Source organism: Lepidochelys kempii, chromosome 24, assembly GCF_965140285.1.
Source record: "Lepidochelys kempii isolate rLepKem1 chromosome 24, rLepKem1.hap1, whole genome shotgun sequence".
Classification (NCBI taxonomy): domain Eukaryota; kingdom Metazoa; phylum Chordata; order Testudines; family Cheloniidae; genus Lepidochelys; species Lepidochelys kempii.
The window spans coordinates 8,778,871-8,803,494 of NC_136403.1; the positions used below are offsets into that span (position 1 = coordinate 8,778,871).

The 24,624-nt window shown below is 58.6% G+C and overlaps 1 protein-coding gene across 3 annotated transcripts in view; it reads left to right on the top strand.

Moving 5' to 3' along the window:
• Nucleotides 1–1,957: 1,957 nt before the first annotated feature.
• LOC140902855 (unconventional myosin-Ie) overlaps nucleotides 1,958–24,624 on the top strand; it is a 33,360-nt gene continuing 10,693 nt past the window's right edge. Inside the window, exons 1-16 of one of the 3 annotated variants that reach the window (XM_073323426.2) lie at nucleotides 1,958–2,211; nucleotides 12,363–12,500; nucleotides 14,424–14,513; nucleotides 16,624–16,718; nucleotides 17,505–17,592; nucleotides 17,730–17,819; nucleotides 18,546–18,677; nucleotides 18,774–18,908; nucleotides 20,061–20,193; nucleotides 20,776–20,972; nucleotides 21,174–21,254; nucleotides 21,650–21,736; nucleotides 22,343–22,429; nucleotides 22,968–23,135; nucleotides 23,666–23,751; nucleotides 24,281–24,362. In XM_073323426.2, the coding sequence (XP_073179527.1) occupies nucleotides 2,209–2,211; nucleotides 12,363–12,500; nucleotides 14,424–14,513; nucleotides 16,624–16,718; nucleotides 17,505–17,592; nucleotides 17,730–17,819; nucleotides 18,546–18,677; nucleotides 18,774–18,908; nucleotides 20,061–20,193; nucleotides 20,776–20,972; nucleotides 21,174–21,254; nucleotides 21,650–21,736; nucleotides 22,343–22,429; nucleotides 22,968–23,135; nucleotides 23,666–23,751; nucleotides 24,281–24,362 (1,692 nt within the window). In that variant the 5' untranslated portion in view covers nucleotides 1,958–2,208. Of the gene's footprint in view, nucleotides 2,212–2,442; nucleotides 2,575–12,362; nucleotides 12,501–14,423; nucleotides 14,514–16,623; nucleotides 16,719–17,504; nucleotides 17,593–17,729; nucleotides 17,820–18,545; nucleotides 18,678–18,773; nucleotides 18,909–20,060; nucleotides 20,194–20,775; nucleotides 20,973–21,173; nucleotides 21,255–21,649; nucleotides 21,737–22,342; nucleotides 22,430–22,967; nucleotides 23,136–23,665; nucleotides 23,752–24,280; nucleotides 24,363–24,624 lie in introns of those variants that run through there. The other 2 variants (XM_073323425.2, XM_073323427.2) reach the window with 2 other exon arrangements.

The following is a 24,624-nucleotide window of genomic DNA, read 5'->3' on the forward strand; positions in this document are numbered from 1 at the left end:
AATATAAATGTAATATTAGTGCAATGTAATAATGCAGTTATAAATTAGAGTATATACAATATATTGTATGTACTAGAATGATAATAAATGATGATCATGCCTATATATAAACATAATCATAGTCCATTTGCAATTCATGTAGTTATAAATCAATACAATTATCATTAATATTCAAATTATGATTGCAGAATGCAAGATTCAGCTACCTACAGATCTTTGATCATAATCATTAACTTTCAGGTAAAATGGACAGCAGACACACCAGGTGAAACATTTTAAAATATTTCTTCTTTGAAAAATGTCATTTATTAACAGAGGAATTTCCCCCCATCTCTGGCTGTGGTGAGGGAGAAACTGATGAGTGTGGATATTTACCACTGAAAATTGAAAACTTCCAAGTTTAACTTGGCCGTCAATTTAACTTTGCCAGTGGCTCAACCAGTGATTTCCACCGACTAGCAAAGCAAAATAAGAATACCTAACTCTTAGGTATTGTTCATAAGTACATCTCAAAACACTTCAGTCTTTGAATGTACTCATCCTCGTGACACCCCTGTGAGGCAGGGCAGTGCTATTATCCGCATTGTACAGATGGGGAACTGAGGCACCGAGAGGCTAAGTGATTTACCCAAGGTCACCTGGGATGTCTGTGGCAAAGCAGGGATGTCTCCTAAGCCCTAGGTGTAAAACTGCCTTAAAGGTTCCCAAGTTGGCAGGGAGATTTCTTCAGCGTTCAGTGCTGCGCTAAAAGCCGCAACTTTAAATGCACATGCCTGCGAGAGGAGGGAATGCTCGCTGACTTTAGATGTTTGTTTAATTTAGATGTTGAAAAATCTAGACTGGAAAAGAAGACACTCCCCCCTTCTCCCCTCCCCAAGGCTGCAGAAGTTCTGAACTAGCTGATCCTGCAGCATCAGACTCGTGAACACCAGCGCACGCAAGGGGGGAAAAAAGGCCCCTTGCAGCACTGAACTAAGGGTAAGTCTACACTGCAGTGTAAGCCCAGAGTTTGCTCTCAGGCTCCAGCCTAACCCTCCTTTCTGTCTACACACAAATCACACTAAGCCAGGCCTCAGACACAAGGTCTCAGGACCCCATGGGGGTGAAGGGTCCCAGCCTGAGTCAAGCGTTGTTGTTTTGCAGTGGCGATGCAGCCCCACTGAACTCATGCTCTGGGAGGCTGCCAAAAGTATCCCACGGGCTGACTTCCTTTGTCCTCGGGAGAGTCAGGTTTTCCTGCGGTGCACCACGAACAATGCACTAGAGTGGCCACATTTTGGGAAGGAGCTAGGAGGTCTGGGATATGGGGGTTGGACTCAGGCCCCCATCACACAGCGTAGATGATAGAGCCCTCTCTTGGGGCCCCAAGGTTCAACGGATCCGAACCTGGGGTTACAAACGAGTGTAGACCCTCAATTAACAAACCCAGGGTCTGCTACCTCGAGTTCTACGAACCCTGGGCTGCATTGCAGAGGGGTTGAGACCTTCGCAAGGGTCCCAGCCCAAGCCCCAACATATACTCTGCTGTTTTATAGCCCTGCAGCCCGTGACCCTGAGTCAGCTGACATGAGTCAGCTGGGGGTGTTTTATTGCAGCATCGCCATACCCTAAGGGATGAAGTCTTGAACCCTGGGTCCCGGATTGACTCCGGCTCGGACCCTCCCACCTCGTGGGGGGTCAGGGTGAAAATGGAAGGGGAGTTAGGCTCAAGCCTGAGTTGGCAGCTCGGGCTCGCGTTGCTGTGTAGACAGCCTCCCACCCACCTCTGGTCTATTTCCCAAGTCCGCTGTTTCCAAACCCTGCAGTTCCCCTTTCTCCCAGCAGGGGCCAGGAGCGACGAGGAGGGAGCCCTCCGCTGCGCGCAGCTGCCTTTCCGCTCCAGCAGGGGGCGCCTGTGCGCGCTCCTCCCTGCCCCTCCCCCCCCCCGCCTTGCCCTGCCCGGGAGCGCTCCGTGCAGCCAGCCAGACTCCCGGCGTTCACCTGCCTGTACCTGCCCCCGCCCCCGCCTTCCATCTCTGCCCAGCCCGGCTCCTCTCCTGCTGCCTTCCCCCGGGAGAGGCTCTGCTCTGGGGCGCCCGCCGCCCCCGGGGACGTGCCGAGCTGCTGCAGGACAGGACGAGCCGCCCCAGAGCCGGCGCCAGCCATGGGTCCCTGCTGAGCCACCCAGGGCGGAGGTAGGACGTGGGGAAGAGTCACCGCGATCCAGCCATGGTGAGTTTCCTGCTCCCCCTGGAGACGCTTCAGTCCCTTTAAGATCCAACCCCCCCCGCTGCAAATCCCATAAAGGTCCCGTCCCCGGCGTTCCCCAGTTTAATTATTAGCTAATGGGACGTTTGGAGGGAGGGTGGGGTTTTTTTTTTGCATCTTAAATCCCCATTCCCCCCCCCCCCCGCCGCCCCTGTGAGCAGCAGCTGCCATGAATCACCTTGCAAATGGGATAGAAAGAAGCTGGGCCAGAAGTAGCCTCTGGGGCTGCGAAGGATCCTCCTTGGCCTGATTGGGATTCCCAAGAAACCTTCGATGAAGGGAGCTGTAGCCCACGAAAGCTTTTGCTCAAATAAGTTAGTCTCCAAGGTGCTACAAGTCCTCCTTTTCTTTTTGCGGATACAGACTAAGACGGCTGCTCCTCTGAAACTTTCCTTCTCGCCTCACTCTCTCTTTCCTCCGACTTCTCTTCTCTGCCGGAACCTCTGCACCTTCTGGGAGGGTTGGTTTTGCTTTTCCGAGCTAGACTTCTTAAAAGGGCCAAATCCTTGTTGCATCGCTATAGAGCGCAGGGAGAATATTGCCAGACCCCAGCCAGCTGCCTGTGTAGTCCCCACACTTTCTCTGTCTAATCGGGGTGCTTACGGCCCTGTCTGAGTTCTGCCCTGAATATTTACGCCTTTCCCTTTGTGAAGGTTTGGGCCCTTGATCCTGCTCTTGGATCTCTGCACTGGGTGACCCCTGAGCGCCCCCCCCCACCCCAGCCTGTCCAGATCCTTTTGCAGGATCGGGGCCTTACAATGGACATTTAAGCTGATGCTAGGTGTCCCGGAGGAGTTTAGACAGGAGATGGTGATGTTTTTAAGGGGTGTGTGTATGTTAAGGGGCTTGGAAGATGGGGGTGTTATTCCTGGCCAGGTTGCCCCGGGAGCCCCTGAAAGGCACCTGTTTCCCCTGATGGTGTAGCTAGAATTTCTGCCAGAGCGCAGGCTGGAAGGAGGGGCTCTGAGTGTCACTGACTTTACTGGAGCTCATAAAAAACACCTGGGAGCTTTTGTGTGGCGCTTAGGTGAGAGGCACTTTAGAAATGTTAGTACAGCACCTGGTGCGGTGAGTCCCAGGGCCCCTGAGCTCCTGGGAAGGAGGATGGTGTTCAGATCCCAGCTCAGGGTTCCCATAACAGGACTGTGCTAGGAGAAGGGGTTGTTTTGAACCTGATGCTTAAATGGCTTAGCCATTCCCTCCCCCTGGCATGGGCTGGGCTTTGTTTTAATGGCTGCTTTGGTTTCTGAGGGCAGTGGTGAGAGAGTGCATTACAGATGGGTTTGCAAAGGGATTTGGGGGAGCTCTTTGTGTCGAATTGGGCTGGGGTTCCCGTTGCACCGGGCATCGACCTGAATTGCAGGCCCGGGGCTGCACTCTCGGTGTTGAATAGATTTATTTTGTTTTTAAAACACCAAAAGGTGCCGTTCTGATCATCTGATCTGGCCTCCTGCGTAAAACAAGCCAGGGACTCTCCCTTCGTCCTTGTCTCCATGAGGAAATTGATGGGTGTAGCAATTCCACAAGAGCTTACATGTGAATGCTCTATTCCAGAATAATTACTCACAAAGTGGAGTAATTATTTCTGAGTACAATCACTTTTATTCTGAAATAGTTTGTCTACATGGGGGAGTTACTCTGGAATAGCTATGCCAGTCAAGTTCCCCCATGTAGACAAAAATACCTAAAGATCCCTGCATTCAGCCCATATCTGGTGGTTGACCTACAGTCCATCTTTTGGAAAGAAATGTCCAGTCTCAATATCAGTGACTCTAAGTGCTGGAGAATCCACCCTGTCCCTTGGGAATCTGTTGAACAGATTAATTAGCCTACCTGTTCAATGATGTTTTACTGGGTTCTTGCCTGGGTAATTTTGTAGCAAACAGGAGGAGCTAGTTCTGCTCCTCATCAACCACATGTGCACGAAAATCTGGAGTAAAACAAACCAACTGACCACATATGGGTGGTGGTGGTTATAAAGTTTTTGAGGTTTTAGGGTTACACTCAGGCTGGGTTTTTAAGCTTTTCTCCATGACCATGAGGGTGGGAAACATGTTCTTTCCTTCTAATTTTGAGCAGAGTCTCTCCTGTATTCATGTGACTCCAGCAGCTGGAGCTTGGCTAAGAGTACCAGCTAGTGAGAGGTGGCAACACTGCCATTTCCCAGCTTGGATCCAGGAGTGTCCTGTTCCTTCAGGACACTGTCATGACAGGCCCTGGCTGCACTCCTGTGTAAGGAGGTTTCGGTCAAGCAAGCCCATCCCCGGCCCGGCCTGCTGCTCGTGGCCCTGGCTCCAGGAGCCAGACCCCTCAGAGCTGCACAGTTTTCAAACCTTTCCTTAAGGTGCTTGGACTTATTGCAGAGCCTGCGTAGACGGCGGCTCTCGTGTGTGGCAGAGGTTTGAATTTTTGATGGTGCTTAAAACGTTCTGTAGAGAGCATCTCTGCTGCCCGGGGGGTGTGGCTGTCCAGCCTGGGGGGAGGGGTACAGCCGCTTCTCACCCCTGGGGCAGGGGGTGGGGTGGGGTTCGGTGGACCTGCTGAGGCACTGAGGGAGGGGCATCGTGGGCACAATGCCCAGACCAGCATGGCCGGCCTCCTCTGTGATGGGGTTTTAGATCCTGGCAGTTCCTCTCTGCTGCCCCCAGTTCCCATCCCCCAAATGCTGACGGGGCTGCAGTCTCTGTGCTGGTAACTTCCCTCCCTGCCCCCCCACCCCAAAGAGACTCCCCGCTCGGCAGGGGGAAGCTGCGGGTTGATGGGGTGCCCGGCACTGGTTCTAGCCAGCAGCATGGGATTGGGGCAGCCCCACCCCACCTTTCAGGGCCAGCAAGCGCTGGTCGGGTGCGGGGGTCACTGACTGGGGTTGGCATGGGGTCTCCATCTGCAGGCTGTGACTGGGGGGAGCACAACCACTCTGCTCTTCCCAGGTGGTGGGGGGTCCCAGCAGGATGCTGGCTACCAGGGCCTGTGGTCATGGCTGAGACCCACTGGGGTGGATGGTGAGCATGGACCCTGCTGGCTTCAATCCTGTGTGTGGAACAGGCTTCCCCTCCAAGCCTCCAAGCCGTCCGTGGTGCGGCTCTGCTCTGGTAGGCGGCTGCGCCCAGCAGGTCACTGGGAATCTATTAATAGAGAGTGATTAATGCGTGTGTGCGACAGTCATCTCTGCTGATTAGAGCCCGGAGTGGGGATGGGAGGGGAATGGGGATAGAGCAGGGGGCTGGGAGCCAGGACTCCTGGGTTTTTTTTCCCCTAATCTGTCACTGTGACCTGAGGGGTGGGCAGTCCCTGGGCCTCGGTTTCTCTACCTGGCGTGGTGAGGCAATTTGAGAGCCTCAGACCAAGCCAGGCCCGTCAGTGATGTTGCTGGTCCCTAGCTCCTCACAGAGGAGCCTGTCTCCCTGGGGTGCTTTGGAGAAGGGGGCGGTGTGGGGAAGGGGGTCACGGGTGGCATGGGGAGGGGGTAGGTGCTGTGTGGGGCGGCGTGGGGAGGGGGTTGCGGGGTGCTGTGGTGTAAGGGGGTGGTGTGGCAGTGTGGGGAGGGGGTTGTGGGGCGCTGTGGGGGAGGGGCGTCTCTGCTAAGATCAGGGAGGGGCGTGTTTCACAGCGCCACAGGATCAGGCTCCTTGCCTCCAGCCTGACCATCAATTCCTGCCCCCGCCCCCCAGCTGCACCAGGCTGGTTCATCCTTCATTCTTCTCCCTTCCCTGGTCTTTGTGCAGCCGGGGGAGCCCTGTAGGCCCCACCGGGCCGGGGCCCCTGGGGCAGGATCAGGCCTGTGGAGCCACATGCCAGCAGCCTCCCACACCGAAATGTCTGGCCCGGGGCCGTGATTCAGCCCAGTTCCTCCTGCCGGGGCTATGCTTAGCTGCAGCCTCCCGGGCCTGATGGAGGGATCCCCCCTTCCTCCCGGCTGGGCCCTTTGGGGGCAGCCCTGGCCCCCTGTTAGCTGGGGGGCGGGTGTGGCAGAGCCGGCTGGGTCTGGTGCTGTGTTTGTGGGGACGCCGCGCCGTGTGCTGGAGGAGCTGGGGGGGGGGCAGGGGGGGCGGGCGTGTGTGGGCATGACCGTGCATTGGAAGGGGCAGGAGCATGTGTCTGCTAGGGGGGGCACTGGGGTCATGCCTGCTGGGAGTGGGGGTGTGCATGTATAATGGGAGGATGGGAATGTGGGTGGGTGCCCTGAGGGGGCACTCAGGGGGCCAGATCTTGCCCTAAACCCCTCCACCCCCACGCACAGCGAACTGATGGGTCTGGGTGGGGCCATTATTACATACATGAGCTGGGGCAAACCTTGGCCTGGTAGCAAAAGCCTGGCTTTCAGCCCCCCCCCGGCCGAGATGACGTGCTGTACCCCAGAGCTGCCAAGATCCTGGCTCAGGCAGTGCCCGGCCATGCGGGGATAACGCTGCCCATAGCGAGCCCAGTGCCTCAAACAATGGATGCGTTTGTCCCGGCCCCCGGTTCCTCGCTCTCACGCTGCCCTTGCTGGCTAGCGGGGGCAGCTCCGTCTCCGTGAGCCGGGCGTGAATTGCCGTGGCTAGTCCTGTGCCAGCGAAATCCCGCTGCTCTTCCAAAGCCTGCCTGGTTCCCCCTCCGACAGCCCTGCCACCGGGGCACCCTTTGCATGTCCCTGCCTGCAGCGGGGTGAGCGCGTCCCGTGACGTCGAGCGTGTCAGGTTCGGAAAGGGAGCGGCACGTGACTGTCACAAACGGCCACGTGGCTTGTGACATGGATTATGGTAGCATGTGAATGTCCGGATTGAGATTGGGGGACTCCTCATTGGGCCGGGCCCTGCGCAGACCCTAAGTGAGATCGGGCCTCCACCCTGTCGCGCCGGGCCCTGCGCAGACCCTAAGTGAGATCGGGCCCTGCGCAGACCCTAAGTGAGATCGGGCCCCCCCTGTCGGGCCGGGCCCTGCGCAGACCCTAAGTGAGATCGGGCCCCCCCATCGGACCGGGCCCTGCGCAGACCCTAACTGAAATCAGGGGCCCCCCTCCACGTCAGTCGGGCCGGGCCCTGTGTGGACCCCAACTGAGATCGGGGGGCCCCTGTCAGGCCAGGGTCTGCACAGCCTTCCCTCCCCCAGCCAAGATCAGGGCCCTCATTATGTGGGACCCTGCAGAGACCCCCTCCCCCCAACTGAGATTGGGGCCCCTTGATGCTCATGCACAAACCCCAACCAAAATTCGGTCATACCCTCCCTGCCCCCCATCGTGCCAGGTGCTGCACACCCCACTCCCAACTGAGATCGCACAGATGTGTTTAGGTTCTAAACCCTTTGGGACAGGGAAAGTCTGTACAGTCCCTGGCACCATGGCTTCTAGGCGCTACAGCAGCAAGATGACAAATAGTTCCAGACAGACACAGGGTGGAAGGGGAAACAGAGGCACAGAGCACAGGTGGGACTTGCCCAAAATCACCCAGCAGGCCAGAGTCAGGAACAGAACCCAGGTGTCCTGAGGCCCAGCCCTGCGCTCTACTCACTGGACCATGCTGCCTTTCGTTAATCCTTGTAGTGGGATTGGCCCTGTTGTAGGACCTCCCCAAGGTGTGGGGTTTTGCTGGGGTTAGTAACCCGCAGAGGCTGAAGCGAGGTGCTATTGCGGCTGAGCCCTTCTCGGCGTTGCGTCCCCGGGTTGGCAGGCTTGCATTCGCGGCTGTGTGGACGTGAGGCGTGGAGCCGCTCTGGATTTCAGGGACGCTGTGGGACGTTCAGGGTAGCACGTGATGCATTCCTTGGAGTGCAGTGAAGTTCTCCTGGGAGTTTTCCTGAGCCGGTCTGGGATCTTGCCCACACGCCCAGCTCGGGTTAATGAATAACGCCACTGGAGAAGGCAGTTTCACAACCATATGATACGGGGCTGGCTCTGGGCTGAGGGTGTGGAGACGCTGAAAAGGGTGAGGCAGTAGGAATGCAGCGTGGTTTAGTGGTTAGAGCAGGGAGGGACAGGGAGGCAGGACTCCTTGAAGTCTAGTCCCTGCTTTGAGGGTGAGGGGTCTGGTGGTGGAGGCTGGGGGTCTGGAAATCAGGACTCCTGGGTTCATTTCCTGCCTGTGGGTAGGAAGTGTGGTTGAGTGGTTAGAACGCTGAGCCGAGAATAAGGGCCCGTAGTTCTTTTCCTGGCTCTGCCACTGACTCGCATTAGAACCTCGTGCAAGTGAGTCACTTCCTTCCTGCATGCCTCAGTTTCCCCCTTGGCAGCCTGGCAATAGCACTTCCCTTCTCACAGGCCTGCTCAGACTTAACATGGCCAGAGCTCCAGATTGCCCAAGGGGGTGGGCCCGGCCTGAGACGCCCTCCTCACTTGGGGAGGCTGGTATGCTGTCACCTAAGCGTCCTACCCACCGGTGGCCAGGCCACGGGCTCGTTATGCGGCAAAGGGGTGGTAGGGCTGACATCACTAGGTACAGTCGCTAGCCCTGGGGTCTCACCAGCTACCTGCCCCACTCTGTGGGCACGAAGGCCCTTCCACCAGCCCTGTCCACATGCCAGGCATATGCTGCCGCTCGGGGAAGCTGGGGTGCTCTGGATTGAGGAGCAAAATCCGTCCTGGGGCAGCAAGTGTTCTGAGCAGCTCTCTGAGCTCAGACCACCCTGGGAGGGCCCTGCCTGCCCTGGCCCCATCCGGGCTGGGATCGGAACGGGGCTGCTCCCTGCCCCAACGAGCTGACCCCTTAAATTTAGGACAAGAGCAGAGCAAACCCAGGCACTGTCGGCCCACAGCTCCACCCAGCCCAGTCTCCCCCCCTCTGGTGGCGACTGGCACCAGCTGGCTCAGAGGAACCCCGTGGTGCCGGGCTAGCCCACCCCGGGGCGACTTTTCCAACCCCCCCTTTAATTAGGGCAGGGGTCCCCCAACTTTGGACTGCTGCACGCTGTCCTCCCCGTGGGAGAGCGAAGCTAATCGCGTCCGCTCCCAGCCCTGCCCTGCGTTCAAGTCTTATCCGCCTTAGACGCTTTCTGTGCCCCGGCCCAGCTTGGCCTTGAGACCCATCCCGGCCTTTGGGGCAGAGCGGAACTAGTGCTTGGCCAGTGCCCCCAAGGGTTTATATCCCCTCCCCCTGACGAGCTCTCGGTTTGTGGTATCTGCGGCAGGGCCTCTCTGTCTGCTCCCCCTTTGGCTGGCACCGAGCGCCCATGGGCCCTGCCACCATCCAAATAGGTCATATTTGTTCCCCCTATTTACTCCGCATGCTCTAGACCTGGGGCAGCACATGGGGAGAACGAGGCAGGGGTCACTCCCAAGGGATCATGCACCAGGGGTCGCTCCCCGCAAATCACCAGATTGGCTGTAAAGGTTCTGCAGATGTAAAAAAATAAAAATAAACGTTGGGTTTCTTTTTATTTGCCGCCGGCTGCTTGAGCCTTCAGGCCTCGTGCCAAGCTTTCCACAGGGAGGTGGGAGGGCTCCGTGGTTCGGCTGCCAGCCTCGGCCTCAGGAGTCCTGGGTTCAATGCCTTGCTCTGTCACTGACTAACCGTGAATCAGTCACTTTGTGCCACAGTCTTCCCCTCTGTACAATGGGGATAAGCGCGCTGCCCTGCCTCCTGGGGGGCTGGGAGGGTAGACACACTGAAGAGTGTGAGGTGTTTAGATGCTATGGAGATGGGGGACAAATAAGAAACTTGGGTTTTCTTAAAGGAAACAGAATCTCACGTGACTCGGGGAGCTGGGGATTGAATTAACCCCCGTCTCCCCCCCGCAATACTGCGGGAGGGCCGGCAGCACCACAGCTATGATCAGAGTAGCAAGCAGCGATCATGCCCGGCTGTCTGACCCTGCTCCATGCAGGCCGGGGTGGCCCGGTCAAGCACCCGCAAGGAGAGCATCGTCCTAGCCTTGACCAGAGCCTCTGCAGCGTTCCCCCCGCGCTGCCCCTCCTCTCGCTGCCATCCCTTCCCTCCGCGAGTGCCACCGGCATCGGTCGCATAGCAACTGGCCGCTCGCATTGTCTGAGTGGGCCGGGGGACGGAGCGCTTGGCAACAGCCAGGAGCCTGTCTGAAGTTTCCTTGCTGGCTCAGAGCGGGGATGGGGGGTTTGATCACAGTCACCCGGCCTGGGGAGGGGGCAGGGCAGAGCCACCCATCTTCTGTGCTGATGCAGCGAGGAAGTGTGGGGGGGAGAAGTGGATTGTGGGTTGTCTGTTTTTGTGGGGGGCAGTCGTGTGCGCACACATAGCCCAAACAACACACACACACACACGCTCACTCTCTCTTCCCCCCTCCCTCGCATCTCATCCTGGGGTACTCCGGATCCTCCCAGCTGTTAACCCAGGGGGGCAAGAATTGCGGTTCCCTTTGCCACTACCCTACATCCCAGCCTTCCCCGCCCACTGGGCAAAACCACTAGGTTGTGAGCAGTTTGCACTGCCAGGAGGATTCTGTTTCCATCCGTCTGGGTCAGTTTCTCTCCCAGCTGAAATCAAGGGCAAAGCGTCTCTGTCGATTAATAATGGAGATTGGCAGAGAGGGGAAAGTCAAACCCTCATGCTGCACTCGGGTTGTTAACAACACCTGGCAGGGCTGCAGCAGCCTCTGCAAAGGAGGGTCAGTAGCACCTTTGCTATGGTATAGGTGGGGAAACTGAGGCACACCCATGGAGGGAGAGGGGGGTGACTTGCCCAGAGCCATGCACCAAGTTCGGGATACAGCACTTGCAGGGTTGCCAACTTTTGCCATTTTACCATGCGTATTGCAATATATGGTTAGTTTTTCTTCAAGTCCCGGCTCCTGGAGTCATACGAGCGCTTGAGAATCTGAGCTTTAATTTATTTCTTTTCTAAAGGCAGGTTTCTGGCCCCCGTGCTTATGCAGAAAAACTTGGAAGCAAAACTCTCTAAAGGCTCAGAAAACATGGCCCAGCATTTCTTTGTTTATTAAATCTCATTATTTTAAAGCCAATCTCATGATTTTTGTGGGCTCAGCTCCTGGTTTTTGAACCCCTGGGGCTGGCAAGATGATGGGAATTCCTGGCCAGAAGAAGGAAAAGAGAGAGCGGAGTTCTTTGTTGGTGCCGGATGGAGGGCGAGACCCCAAAGTCTTGCTAAAATGAGATAAATTTTTGTGTGTGTGAGAGAGACACACACACACACACACACACACACACGCAGGTCGTGCCTTGGTGCTAAGGCAGAGGCTGATCATAGCTTTACATCCTCTCGGTCTTTGTAACGTCGTCGTCCTGCATGTCTCTCTATAAGCTACAGACACCCGGGTATCATGCAGCCTCTTCTAGGGTGGAGCACGGCCAGTCACGTAGGATGAAGCGGAGGAGTTTGGCCTTAGGGCCCTGGGAAAACGGCAAAGGGCCAGGGGTCTTGAGTACTCATGGAGACCAGACAAGGCTTTGGCTTTCATGATAGCATCTACACTGCACAGCCTTTGGGGCAGGGACAGTCCGGTCTGTGTTTGTACAGTGCCTAGCACTCTGTGGTCCTGGTCTATGACTCAGCTCCTAGGCGCAACTGTAATACACCTAATAAATAACATAGAACGCCTAGTGCCATGCCGTCCTGGTTCATGACTGGGGCTCCTAAGTGTTACCGTAATACACCTAATAAATAATGTACAGTGCCTAGCACCATGGGATCCTGGTCCATGATTGGCTCCTAGGGGCTACCGTAATACACCTAATAAGTAATGTACTGGGCCTAGCACAGTGGGTTTCTGGTCTGTGACTGGGGTGCCCTGGCGCTACCGTAATACAGAGAATAGAAGACCCAGATGAGATTGGGGCTCCACTGGGCCAGGCGCTGCACAGACACAGAGACCGTTCCTGTCCCGCAGAGCCCATGATTGAGACAGACGAAGCCGGGGAAGGGGATCCCTATTTTATGGATGGGAAACCAAGGCCCAGAGAGATCATGTGACTCTCCCAGGCTGTCCATGAACCTAGATCCCCTGATTGCCAACCTGGTGCCAGACTCTCATGGCCCAAACCACCAGCTTAGCAGCCCGAAGCCATCCCCTCCCTGTCTGGAGCGGAACCCGACAGAGGCAGCCAAGGGCACCGTGTTTGCTGAGCACTGGCTTCCCCTGCCCCGCCCCCCCCCCGGCCTGAGCTTTGCCAGTCCTGTGACCTGTCCCGTTGTGTTCCCCTCCCCGTGCAGGGCAGCAAGGAACGCTACCATTGGCAGGCGCAGAATGTCAAGCACAGCGGGGTGGACGACATGGTGCTGCTGGCCAAGATCAGCGAGGATGCCATCGTGGAGAACCTCAAGAAGCGCTTCCTGGATGATTACATCTTCGTATCCTGGCCGGGCCAGGCCGGAAGAAGGGAGGGCGACGCTGGGAACTCGGGGTGGGGGGAAACGCCGATTGCTCCCTGGCCCAAAGGGACAGCAGTTTGCAAAACTGCATGGGGATAATTGGGAAATGGGGGTGGGGGTCAAGCCCCAGCTCCCCCAGGATTGGCTGGTTCTGGGTCAGCCCATTGCCAGGATAACACATGGAGCAATCTAGGGGTCTCAGGCATCAGTGAGATGCTTTTAATGATCATATCAGTATCGTGACGGATTATTAGTATAATTTGTCTCTTGGTAGCGGCCCTAGTGAGATCAGAGCCCTGTTGGGCTGGGCCCAGGCAGAGCCGCAGAGTGAGAGACAGTCCCTGCCTAGGAGAGCTCATAGTTTGAATAGGCATGATAGACAAAAGGTGGGGAGGGGAAACTGAGTCACAGAGCAGGAATGTAAATGCCCGAAGTCACCCAGTAGGGCTATAGAGACAGAAATAGAACTCAGGCATCCTGAGTGCTTATCCAGAAACTATCCCTAATCCGTGCTGCCTTGATGGATGGACGGGACCAAATTCAGTATTTTACTCAGAGAATCCCCTAATTAGAGCTGGTTGGAAAACAGATTTTCTGTCTCATGAAAAATTTGGAGGTTTCAGGGTTTTGTTTCATCCCGAATTACGATGAAAAGCCAAAATTTCAAAAAAATTTGCAAAACGAAATTCTGAAGGAAAAAAAAATCATTTGGGGTCAATGAAAACGTTTCATGTCGGTTTTGACCCTTTTACTTTTTAAAGATAAAATAGAGAAAATTTCAAACTCGACTGTCATTCTGAAATGAAAAATTGGAACTTTTCTGAAAATGTCCAGACAGGACAGGTTTGAGATTTTTGAAACATTTTCCAATTTTTTTCATGAGCCTTCACAGAATCATAGAATATCAGGGTTGGAAGGGACCTCAGGAGGTCATCTAGTCCAACCCCCTGTTCAAAGCAGGACCAATCCCCAATTTTTGCCCCAGATCCCAAATGGCCCCCTCAAGGATTGAACTCACAACCCTGGGTTTAGCAGGCCAATGCTCAAACCACTGAGCTATCCCTCCCCCCAAATGGGACTTAATGGAAATTGAGATGACTGTGCAAAAAAAAACCCTTCAATTTTGAGTAGATGGTGTTTTCCGATGAAAACTGGTCGAAAACTTTCCATCCAGCTCTACTCCTAATCTCAGCCTGGATCCAGGTCTCTCCTTAGTCCCCTTCCTGCTGGACCTCTTAGTTTCCGCTGTGCCACAAACACACACCACAGTCTTGAGCCTGGGGACTGGATAATGAAACTGACTAGGAGCAAACGCAAATTGGGAGCCGATCTCACTGCTCCAAAGGAGGAAAGTGGAGTGGAAGGGTGTGGGGTGATCAACCTGCATTGATGGGGATGAGTAACAGAGATGCTGCAAATTTCTTCTGTATGTTGAATAATCCTGGGTGCTTTTATTAATGGCCAGGTAGGGAGTTTAATTGTAAATGCAGGGGCTCTTGCTTGTCAGGTACATCTGCCTGATGGGGAGTTTATAATGCACGGGTTGCTGTGAGGTTGTAATGACCCCTTGTGTGGGACTGAACCCACCACAGCATGTCCCTCCACCACTTGAGTGAAAGGGGGAATTCTGTTAGCTGGTAAGAGGTAGTAGGCTATTACCCTAGAAAGAGACATGGTGCACAATTTACCGGCAGGTAGCAATGTCCGTGTGTCTGCTGTTTTGCAGATTCGATGCGGGGGTGATTGTCATTTTATGTAGTAACCGTGTGTGGCCCTTTAAATACGGGGTGGGCTGTGTGGGACTGGTGGCTCTGGATCGGGTTCTGAAGAACGCTGGGTTCTTTTCCATTGCTCCTTCCGCTTCCTATTGTCGCTGGTCGATCCTTATCTCGGAAACCCCAGACGTACATCGGACCGGTCCTCATCTCCGTCAACCCTTTCAAACAGCTGCCCTACTTCACCGATCGCGAGATTGACATGTACCAGGGAGCCGTGAGTAATGGCAGGCCGGGGAGTAAGTGGGGAACGGCCTCCAAAACATCCCACCGGGGGTTCCAGTTTCCCTGTGACCCCCTCCCTGCAGCAGGGGCTGTCGAGTGGGAGCAGGGGTACCTCTATGCAGGGTAATTATCAAATAGCAGGGTGTGGGGACATGGATTTGATTTAGATCATGGAGATGGCAGGAGCCATTCAGCATCAGGCTGGCCTCCCCCACAGCTGTGGATCTCTGCCCTGTTATCCAGACCTTCACATTGTCCGGATCCTGCCCTTGTCCCACAGCGTGAGTGTATCTTGTATCTCATTCTGGGGGACAAGGAAGGGAGGGGGGTAATGTGGCAGTCTGGGTAAATGGGCATATAGCGCATGTGGGAGACCATTACTGTGTCCAGTTCTGGGGCCCACACTTCCAACTGGCTGTTGGCAAATAGGAGAAAGTTCAGAAAACAGCTAGAAGAATTATTCAATATCTAGAAAACCTGCCTTCTAGGGAGGGAGTTAATCTATTTAGTTTACCAAAGAAAAGGATCACAATATGATCTCCGTCTGTAAGTACCTCCGGGGGGACGAGATTTCTGATAGGACGTCACTCTTCAGCAGCCAGCCCAGGGCCGCCCAGCTCTGGTGTCTCCTGGAGCAGGCTCCAGGCAGATCCCCGGGTACATGCTGAGTGAAAACGTTGGTTAAGCCTGGCTTGGCTAAAAGGGTTGGCTGTAGTTTGAAGAAGGGTTTCCCCATCAGTGCCTGGCCTGCGAGGGGGTGCATGCAGCGGGGTGACCCACAAGGAGCCCCGGGAGTGAATCCCGGCTGGGAAAGGCCCCTTCTGCCCTTGGGAGGGGAAGATAATTCCTGAAGCTGGTGAGTCACCCAGGCAGGAATTTCCAGCTGGGAGCCCTGCCCTGCTGCCGGGATGCCGAGGGGGCATGTGTGATCCACGCCCCGCTCCCAAGGTGAGATCAGCAACTGGATCCGCCGATGCCTGCAGCACCCCATCTCCCCTCCCCATGGGAGTTGCCTTGCTCCCAGCCTGCCCCCTAGTGGCAGGTGCAGAGACCTTCCCTGCTTGGTGTCCTAGCTAGATCCCAAAGAGGCGTCCGGTGCTCCAATTTCTTTGCTGTTTCAGCGGCAGCCGCCCTATGTTCACTGCAGTTCCCGATTCCCCTCCTGAAAACCCTGCAGCCTTGTTACTGTCCTAAGAGCCGTTGTGGGCCGGGCCCCATTGCCGCGGCGTTCACAGCAGAGTGCTGAGCCCCTGCAAGGGGACCGTGCGCCCGCCACGCTCCTGATCTGCTGGCATCTCCTCTCCAAGGGTGCGGCTCGGGGCTTGAGATCTGTGGACGGATCCGAGGCAGGCGCTATCCCCCGGCGTAGCTGTGAAGGCGCTGAGAAGGAGATCTAACCAACGGCTTTGCGAGAGGCCCGGGGAGAGCTGGCTAGATTAGCCCACTAGTTCCCAACAAGGCTGTTTCCAGGGACGCAGGGGTCTAGGCTGGCCAAGGGATGTGCAGGGAGGCTGACACAAGACTCCTGGGTTCTCTTCCCAGCTCAGCCGCTGACCTTGCGCAAGTCATTTCCCCGTGCCGAGCCTCAGTTTCCCCATCTGTGAAATAGGGGTGGCACTGATCTACCATCCCTGCGAGGGTTAATGTCTGTGAAGTGTTTTGAGATTCTTGGGAGGAAGGCAACGGGATAGCATGATTTGGGAGACCTCGTCCTCTGCCCCCTAAGCCCTGTGTCATTTCGAGGTCACTGTGTCCCTTAAGCCCTTAGCAAGTCTCTTGTGCGTTTTGTTTGCCAAGCGCTCACCAGAGTGGGTGGAATGATGGGAACCAAAGGTCCCTGGTGCTCTGACATGGACTGTAAGTTCTTTGGGGCAGGAACTGTGTTCACTGTGTTTGTACAGCCTACCCACCGCAACGGGGGCCCCCCAGTGCCACCCAAGACAAATAACTAGAGAGCTGGGGTCGCCTCCTGGCTTGGCTCACCAGTGTGATGAGTTGAAGGGGGTTTCAGCCTAGCCCTGTCTCCTCCCCTGCCACCTCCCTGTGTACAATTGTCCTGCACGGTGGAATAACCGAGTCTCCTGCCTGTGTGTTGGTTGCAGGCCCAGTACGAGAACCCGCCCCACATCTATGCCCTGGCCGATAACATGTACCGCAACATGCTGATCGACGGGGAGAACCAGTGCGTCATCATCAGGTAGGGCAGAGCCGAGAAGAGGGGCAGAATCCACTAGAGCAAGGGGGGGGAGGGGGCAGAAGCAGGGTCCACATCTGGAGCCCAGAAGGGGAGGGGGGCAGAAGCAGGGTCCACATCTTGGCATGTGCCAAGTTCTAGTTCTAAGGTCTGACGGCCAGGTCACACACGGGGGGTGCCAGCGTGGCATGGCTCTGTGTCTGGCTGGCTGTAGTCCTCCAGCGCAATGGCAGAGACTGCTGGGAAAGCCCCCTCCTCCCCCCATGACAACCTAGTGTCGGTCTCTACATTTTACTGATGGGGAAATTGAGGCACGGTCCTGCAGTTCCTGCAGGGTGGGTATGGACGCCAGGCAGGAGCTGATGCCTGCTGGGGCGGGTCCCAACACCCACCCTCCTCGCCCATATTCGGGGAGGAAGCTCTGTCTCTGCCTTGTTACCAGAGTACCTGAGCACCCCCCAGTTGTTACCGTATTTATCCTAGTAACCCCCCCGTGGGGCAGGACTGTTCCCTGCAGGCTACAGACGGGCATCTGAGGAACTGAGAGAAGCTAAGAGACTGATGGAGCAGAGAGCTGAGCCCGAGTTCGAGACTGGTGCCCTGACCACTGGGCCATCCTGCCTCCTTTAAAGGAGAGTCACTGTCTGGCTTTGAGCAGGACAGGAAAATGTAGATGCAACCAACCAGCTTCTCCTCCCAGGCTCCCTGACCTCCAGAAGGGACCGGGCTAGGGTGGGGTGTCCTCCCTGGCGGGGCGGAGAAGCCGGCGTTCACCCTTCTCTCTTGCAGCGGGGAGAGTGGTGCTGGCAAGACCGTGGCGGCCAAATTCATCATGAGCTACATCTCCAAGGTGTCCGGCGGGGGCCCCAAAGTGCAGGTGCCACAGGGCGTGACAGGGCGGGGGGAAGCAGTGGGGATCCGGGAGCCTGGGCTGGCTGGGAGCCGTTGGGCTGGGGGTTCCCGGAGGGCCGGAGCCGACGGCCTCATCTACCGAGCGCTCTGCTTCCCCCCCAGCACGTCAAGGACATCATCCTGAAATCCAACCCGCTCCTGGAGGCCTTTGGAAACGCCAAGACCGTACGCAACAACAACTCCAGCCGCTTCGTGAGTGCCTGGGCTTCGCCAGTGCCTCCTGACTGGGGCGTTCGGCAGCGCCTGCCGCGGCCTGGCAGACAGCCTGCCCCCTGCAGCCGGCCATCGCTGAGTGCTTCACAGCCACTAACCCGCGCAGCCTTGCAACCCCTCCCTGCAGCTTAGTGCCATTCGCTGCACTTTATGATGGGGGAACTGAGGCACAGAGAGGGAAAGGGACCTGTTGCAATGCGTCCGTGGCAGAGCTGGGAGTGGAGCCCAGCGGGCTCCCAGTTTCCTCCTGCAAAAGCCGCTAGACCCCACTCCCCTCCCAGAGCTGGGGACAGAACCCAGGAATCCTGACTCCCAGACCCCCCACTCTAAACCACTGGCCCCCACTCCTCTTCTGGAACAGAACCCAGGAGTCCTGGCTCCCAGCCTCCCCCAACCCACTAGATCCCACTGCCCTCCCAGAGCTGGGAATTGAACCCAGGAGTTCTGGCTCTTCCCCCGCCACACTCTAACCACTAGCCCCCACTGCCCTCCCAGAGCTGGGGACAGAACCCAGGAGTCCTGGCTCCCAGGAGTTGGCTTGACCACCGGATCCTGCTCAGCGAGGGAGGAGGCCAGATGAACTCTTTGCCGCATGGGGCATTGCTGTCATTAGGCTCCCGGGTGGGGGGTGCTCTGGGGGTGGTGTCTCTGCTGTGGGGACCTAGCCAGGGGGTCCGGCTCACCTGGCCTCCCCTCCCGCCCCAGGGCAAGTACTTCGAGATCCAGTTCAGCCGTGGCGGGGAGCCCGACGGGGGCAAGATCTCCAACTTCCTGCTGGAGAAGTCGCGGGTAGTGAGCCAGAACCCCGGCGAGAGGAGCTTCCACGTCTACTACCAGGTGCGTGGGGGGGCAGGGTCTGTGCTGCGCGGCCTCCCCCCCCCCCCGCCAACCAACACGTGACCCCTCCGGCCTCTGTCCTCTCTCCCTGCCCAGCTGCTGGAGGGAGCCTCCCCGGAGCAGCGGGAGAACCTGGGTATCACCAACCCGGATTATTATTACTACCTCAACCAGTCGGCGATCTACAAGGTGGACGACATGAACGACCGGCAGGAGTTCCACGAGACACTGGTACGGGGCGAGCGGGGGTTTACACAGCCAGAGCGGTGCAAGGAGCTCACGTCCCCCCATGGTGTCCCCAGCCCCCCCCATCCTGCTGCCCCCATCCCCCAACCCACTTCCTGCTCCCCCCCAACACCCCCATCACAGTGCCCCCAACCTCTTCCTGGTGCCCCTCCATCTCAGTGCCCCCATCCCCCAACCCACTTCCTGCTCCCCCCCCCGCCACCCCCATCACAGTGCCCCCAACCTCTTCCTGGTGCCCCTCCATCTCAGCGCCCCCATCCCCCAGCCCACTTCCTGCTCCCCCCCTGCCACCCCCATCACAGTGCCCCCAACCTCTTCCTGGTGCCCCTCCATCCTAGTGCCCCCAATCCCCCAACCCACTTCCTGCTCCCCCCCGCTACCCCCATCACAGTGCCCCCAACCTCTTCCTGGTGCTCCTCCATCTCAGCGCCCCCATCCCCCAACACACTTCCTGCTCCCCCCCCCGCCACCCCCATCACAGTGCCCCCAACCTCTTCCTGGTGCTCCTCCATCCTAGTGCCCCCATCCCCCAACCCACTTCCTGCTCCCCCCCAACACCCCCATCACAGTGCCCCCAACCTCTTCCTGGTGCCCCTCCATCCTAGTGCCCCCATCCCCCAACCCACTTCCTGCTCCCCCCCAACACCCCCATCACAGTGCCCCCAACCTCTTCCTGGTGCCCCTCCATCTCAGTACCCCCATCCCCCAACCCACTTCCTGCTCCCCCCCCAACACCCCCATCACAGTGCCCCCAACCTCTTCCTGGTGCTCCTCCATCCTAGTGCCCCCATCCCCCAACCCACTTCCTGCTCCCCCCCCCCCGCCACCCCCATCACAGTGCCCCCAACCTCTTCCTGGTGCCCCTCCATCCTAGTGCCCCCATCCCCCAACCCACTTCCTGCTCCCCCCCCCCGTCACCCCCATCACAGTGCCCCCAACCTCTTCCTGGTGCTCCTCCATCTCAGTGCCTCATCCCTAACCCACATCTTGCTGCCCCCCACTTCTGCCACCATAGAGCCCCAAACCCCAGCTGTTCCCCATCCCCCAACCCCCATCCTGGGCCCCTGAGCTCCCATCCCCCCGCCGCGCCCAGCCCCCATTCCCAGCCTGACACCTCCCCCTGCTCCTGGTCCCCAGACAGCCATGGAGGTGGTGGGGCTCTCCGGGGAGGAGCAGACCCTGGTGCTGCAGATCGTGGCCGGGATCCTTCACCTGGGCAACATCAGCTTCCGGGAGGAGGGCAACTACGCCGCCGTGGAGAGCGAGGACTGTGAGTGGGGGGCAGGGGGCACCGGGATGGGGGTCCCTATTGGGATCTGGCTCAGAGTGGATCTGGAGTGGGGGGGTCCGTCAGGCCTGGCTCAGGGATGGGTGTAGGGGGGTCCCCATCAGGGCCTGCGTTGGTGTCTGGTGGGGTGTCACAGCCTGGCTCGGGGCCTGGGGGGAGCCCCCTTCAGGGCCTGGCTTGGGGTTGGGGCGTCCCTGTCAGGATCTGGCTCAGAGTGGATCTGGAGTGGGGGGGTCGGTCAGGCACCTGATGCTGGGGTGGGGCCTGGCTTGTGTGCCCCATGGATCTGCCTCCATCCTTTGGGGGGCCCCACCTTCTCCTGTTTCCTTCCCCGCTCCCATCCTCTCCCTCTGGGGAGGAGGGTCCCATGGGGATACGGCTCCACCGGCCCCTCTGGATGTGCGGGCGCCGAGGAGGCCGATACCCCACCCACCTTGAAGGCAGGCGGGGTGAGGGGAGGCGAATCCAGCAGCCGGGGGAGAAAGCGGGGGAGCCATGCTGAGAGGCAGACGGGGTTGGGGTGTTGCCCCTGATACCCTCCCCCCTTATCCTCGCCCTCCCCAGTCCTGGCTTTCCCCTCCTACCTCCTGGGCGTCGACCAGGGCCGGCTCAAGGAGAAGCTGACCAGCCGCAAGATGGACAGCCGGTGGGGCGGCAAGTCGGAGGTGATCGACGTGACGCTCAACGCCGAGCAGGCCAGCTTCACCCGGGACGCCCTCGCCAAGGCGCTCTACTCCCGGCTCTTTGACTACCTGGTGGACGTGAGTCACCCGCCCCGGGGGCCCCAGCCCTGGCCCCCCAGCTCAGCTGCCGGGCCCCACCTCTCTCTGGTGGCCTGGTATCCGGTGTCCCTTCCAGGTCTCTGTCACCCCACCACACACGGGGGGGCTGGAGTTTTGGCCTCTAATTTTCCAGGCAAGACCCTGAATTCCCACCCCCGCCTTTCTCTGCTCTGCCCCCAGGCTGTCAACAAAGCGATGCAGAAGGACTACGAGGAGTATAACGTTGGGGTGCTGGACATATACGGCTTCGAGATCTTCCAGGTACCGCGGGGCAGGGGCACGAGAGAGACCTTCCTGGGCTTTCGGGTTCCTAGGTCCCCACCTGGCTCCCCAGCATTAGGGGGCTAGGGCCAGCAGAAGAGGAGAAACACTTTGGGATCCCCGCTCCACCAGCCATTTGCAAACCCCTTCTCCCTCGGGGGCTGGGGGCCGGGGGGAGGTGACAAACAGCACGTGAGCTGGGTGCCAAGGATGCCCCGTGGCTGCTCCAGGGCCTCGGCCTGTCTCAGCTCTCTCTGACACTCCCTTCCGCTGCTCTGAGCGAGCCAGAGCCCCCTTTGGTGACGCTCTGCCCCTCCATGCCAGCACAGCCCTGCCCAGCGGGGACCCCGGGTGCCTGACGGGTCTGTCTCTCTCCCCCCCTCACCCCCGCGCAGAAAAACGGCTTTGAGCAATTCTGCATCAACTTTGTGAATGAGAAGCTGCAACAGATTTTCATCGAGCTCACGCTCAAGGCAGAGCAGGTGAGGGGCAGGGGATGAGGAGGGTAAAGGGAGGGGGCAGGGGGAGGAACAGGTAGTGGGGTGGGGGTGGGGGGATGGGGTGGGGGAGGAGCAGGGGGTGGGGTGGGAGAGGGGACAGATGGGGGACAGATGAGGGGGTGGGGGAGGGGACAGATGAGGGGCAGAGGGAGGAGCTGATGTGGGGTGGGTGGAGGAGCTCAGCCAATGGGGTTGCGAGGCAGCGTGGCCCAGTGGACGAGGCACTGGGCTGGGGCCCAGGGCCCTGGGTGCTGTTCCCAGCTCTGCCATTGACCCTGGGCAAGATCCTTCCCCTCTTTGTGCCTCAGTTTCCCTTCCCGCCTGTTGCCTACTGGGCCCTTCGGTGGCACGGCGCAGCCCCCGCCCGAGTTGGAACCTCTGTGGGCTGTGCAGTCTAAGCGCTCGTATCTGCCTGCGGTGGCCGGCCCCCACAACTACCACCACCTGTGGCTGACCTGCAGCTGGGGGTCGTCCCCCCCCGGAGTTCGGACACGGGCAGAGCCCAACTCTTGCTCCCACACAAGATCTGGGGCTGCCTCGATCCCAGCCCCTCCTCACAACAGTCTCCCTCCCGTCCCCCCCCGCCAGGAGGAGTACATCCAGGAAGGGATTCGCTGGAACCCCATCGATTATTTCAACAACAAAATCGTCTGTGACCTGATCGAGAGCAAAGTGGTGAGCGAGCGGCCGGGCTCCCCCCTTCCAAACACCTCCGGCCTGGGGGGGAAGACAACCTGTGTGACCCCCCTCCCCCAAGCCTGGGACCCCTGCCGACTTGAGTCTCTGATCCCCACGGAACCTGGATCCCCATAACTGCCCCTGCCCCTATCTGAGCTTGGTGGGGGGCTCTGCCCCCCCAGATCCCCCTTTAATCAGGGTCTCCCCTGTGACCTGGGCTCTGCCTGGTGACCTCTCCTAGTCCCCTTCTTAATCAGGGGCTCCCAGCAATGTGGGGGACCCCCTCCAGCTGCCCCTTAATTGGGATCTCCCCGGAGCCAAGGGTACCCCCAGTTCCTCTCCCTTAATCGGGGTCTGTTCAGTGCTGTGGGGGACCCCGCACCGAGCCCCAAACCCTGCCTCATTGCAGCGCCAGAGCTGCCCGGGAGGAGATGCTGGCTCTCCTGCAGGCCTGCGTTGGGAGCGGGAGGGGCTGGGAAGCGGTGCCCCCTCCTGGCTCAGCGATCTGGTGTCGTCCCCCCCAACCCCCCCCCAGAACCCACCGGGGCTCATGAGCATCCTGGACGATGTGTGTGCCACCATGCACGCCAAGGGCGAGGGCGCCGACCAGAGCCTGCTGCAGAAGCTGCAGATGGCCGTGGGCACCCACCAGCACTTCAACAGCTGGAACAAGGGCTTCATCATCCACCACTACGCCGGCAAGGTCAGCGCGGGGGGGGTCCTGGGGAGGGCGATGGGGTGGGGTGGGGGAGGGATACATTAGGGTAGAGGGGAAAAGGAGAGGGAGGGGGTGCTGGGGACAGGGTAGAATAGGGGGGTCAGGGAGGGGGATGTGGGGGTGCTGGTAGGGTAAATTAAGGTGGGGGGGTATATGGGGGTGCTGGGGGAGGCTGGGCGGGTGGATTAGGGTGGAAGGGGAGGCTGGATTGGAGGGTAAAGGGGGTCAGGGTTGCGGGGGGGCTGTCATAGTTGGGGAGTGGGATTGGAGGGGGGTGAGGACCTGGTGCTTCGCCCCAGTAGCTGCGTATTCTAGGCCTTTGGCGTGTCCTGTCCCCCTGGCCCAGTTTGGCGCTCCCTGGCCGAGGCTGGCCTGGCTCCAGGCCAGGCCCCTCTGGGGGGGACGGTGGACATGGGCTCTGTGATGGGGAGGCTGTGTGAGGGAGTCCCCCCAGCACGCCGGCTCCAGGCTGTTCCCTGGGCCGCTGCCTGAGACCCCGGCTCGCCGGCCCGCAGGTCTCCTACGACGTGGAGGGATTCTGTGAGCGAAACCGCGACGTGCTCTTCACCGACCTCATCGAGCTGATGCAGAGCAGTGAGCTGTGAGTGCCACTTCCCTGGGTCGGGAGGGCAGTGCAGGGCAGTGGTTAGAGCAAGGGGGGCCTGGGAGTCCGGACTCCTGGGTTCTGTTCCCAGCTCTGGGAGGGCAGTGGGGGCAAGTGGTTCGAGTGCGGAGGGTTGGGAGCCAGGACGCCTTGGTTCTATCCCTGGCTCTGCTGCTTTAGGACATGGCACTGATACGAGCTAAACGTTTTCATTGCTTTGGGTTATGTATCCGTTACAATAACCCTGCCCTGGAGGTGGTCCTTGGTGTGTGTGTGTGGGGGGAGTCCCTGGCCCCTCTGCCTAGGCTGCTGTGGAGATGGCTGAACAGCATAGTGGGTTTTGTGCTGTGGACGATTATCCCCTTGGAGCTGAGCTGGGGCCCAACAAACTCGTCCCATGCTGGGTTGCTCCTGTGCTGGCCTCCAGCTGGTGACGGAGAGGGCAAAAGGCTCCATATCCCAGTCCCTCCCCAAACCTCCCCACCCCACAGGGCACTGACTTAATTTCCCTCTCTGCCCACCTTAGCCCCTTCATCCAAGACCTCTTTCCTGAGAACATAAACGCAGAAAAGAAAGGGCGCCCCACCACAGCCGGGAGCAAGATCAAGGTACCCGATGAGGTTGGGGGGGGAAGCCCCGTCCCTTTCCTTCGTGGAAATCTCACTGCTTCATCTCCAGGCCTCCCTATAGCTGCTTGGAGCCATCGGGGGATTATTCTGGCTCCTGTTCTGGAGGGGCTGGGGCAGGTGCTGGTGAATCTGCTCCGGTCCAGCTCCACTCGGCAGATTCCCCCCCCACCGTTCGGCTGGTTTTTGGCTAATGATGCTCAGCTGTCTTATCTCCCGCTGTCCCCCACAACCCCTCCGCAGT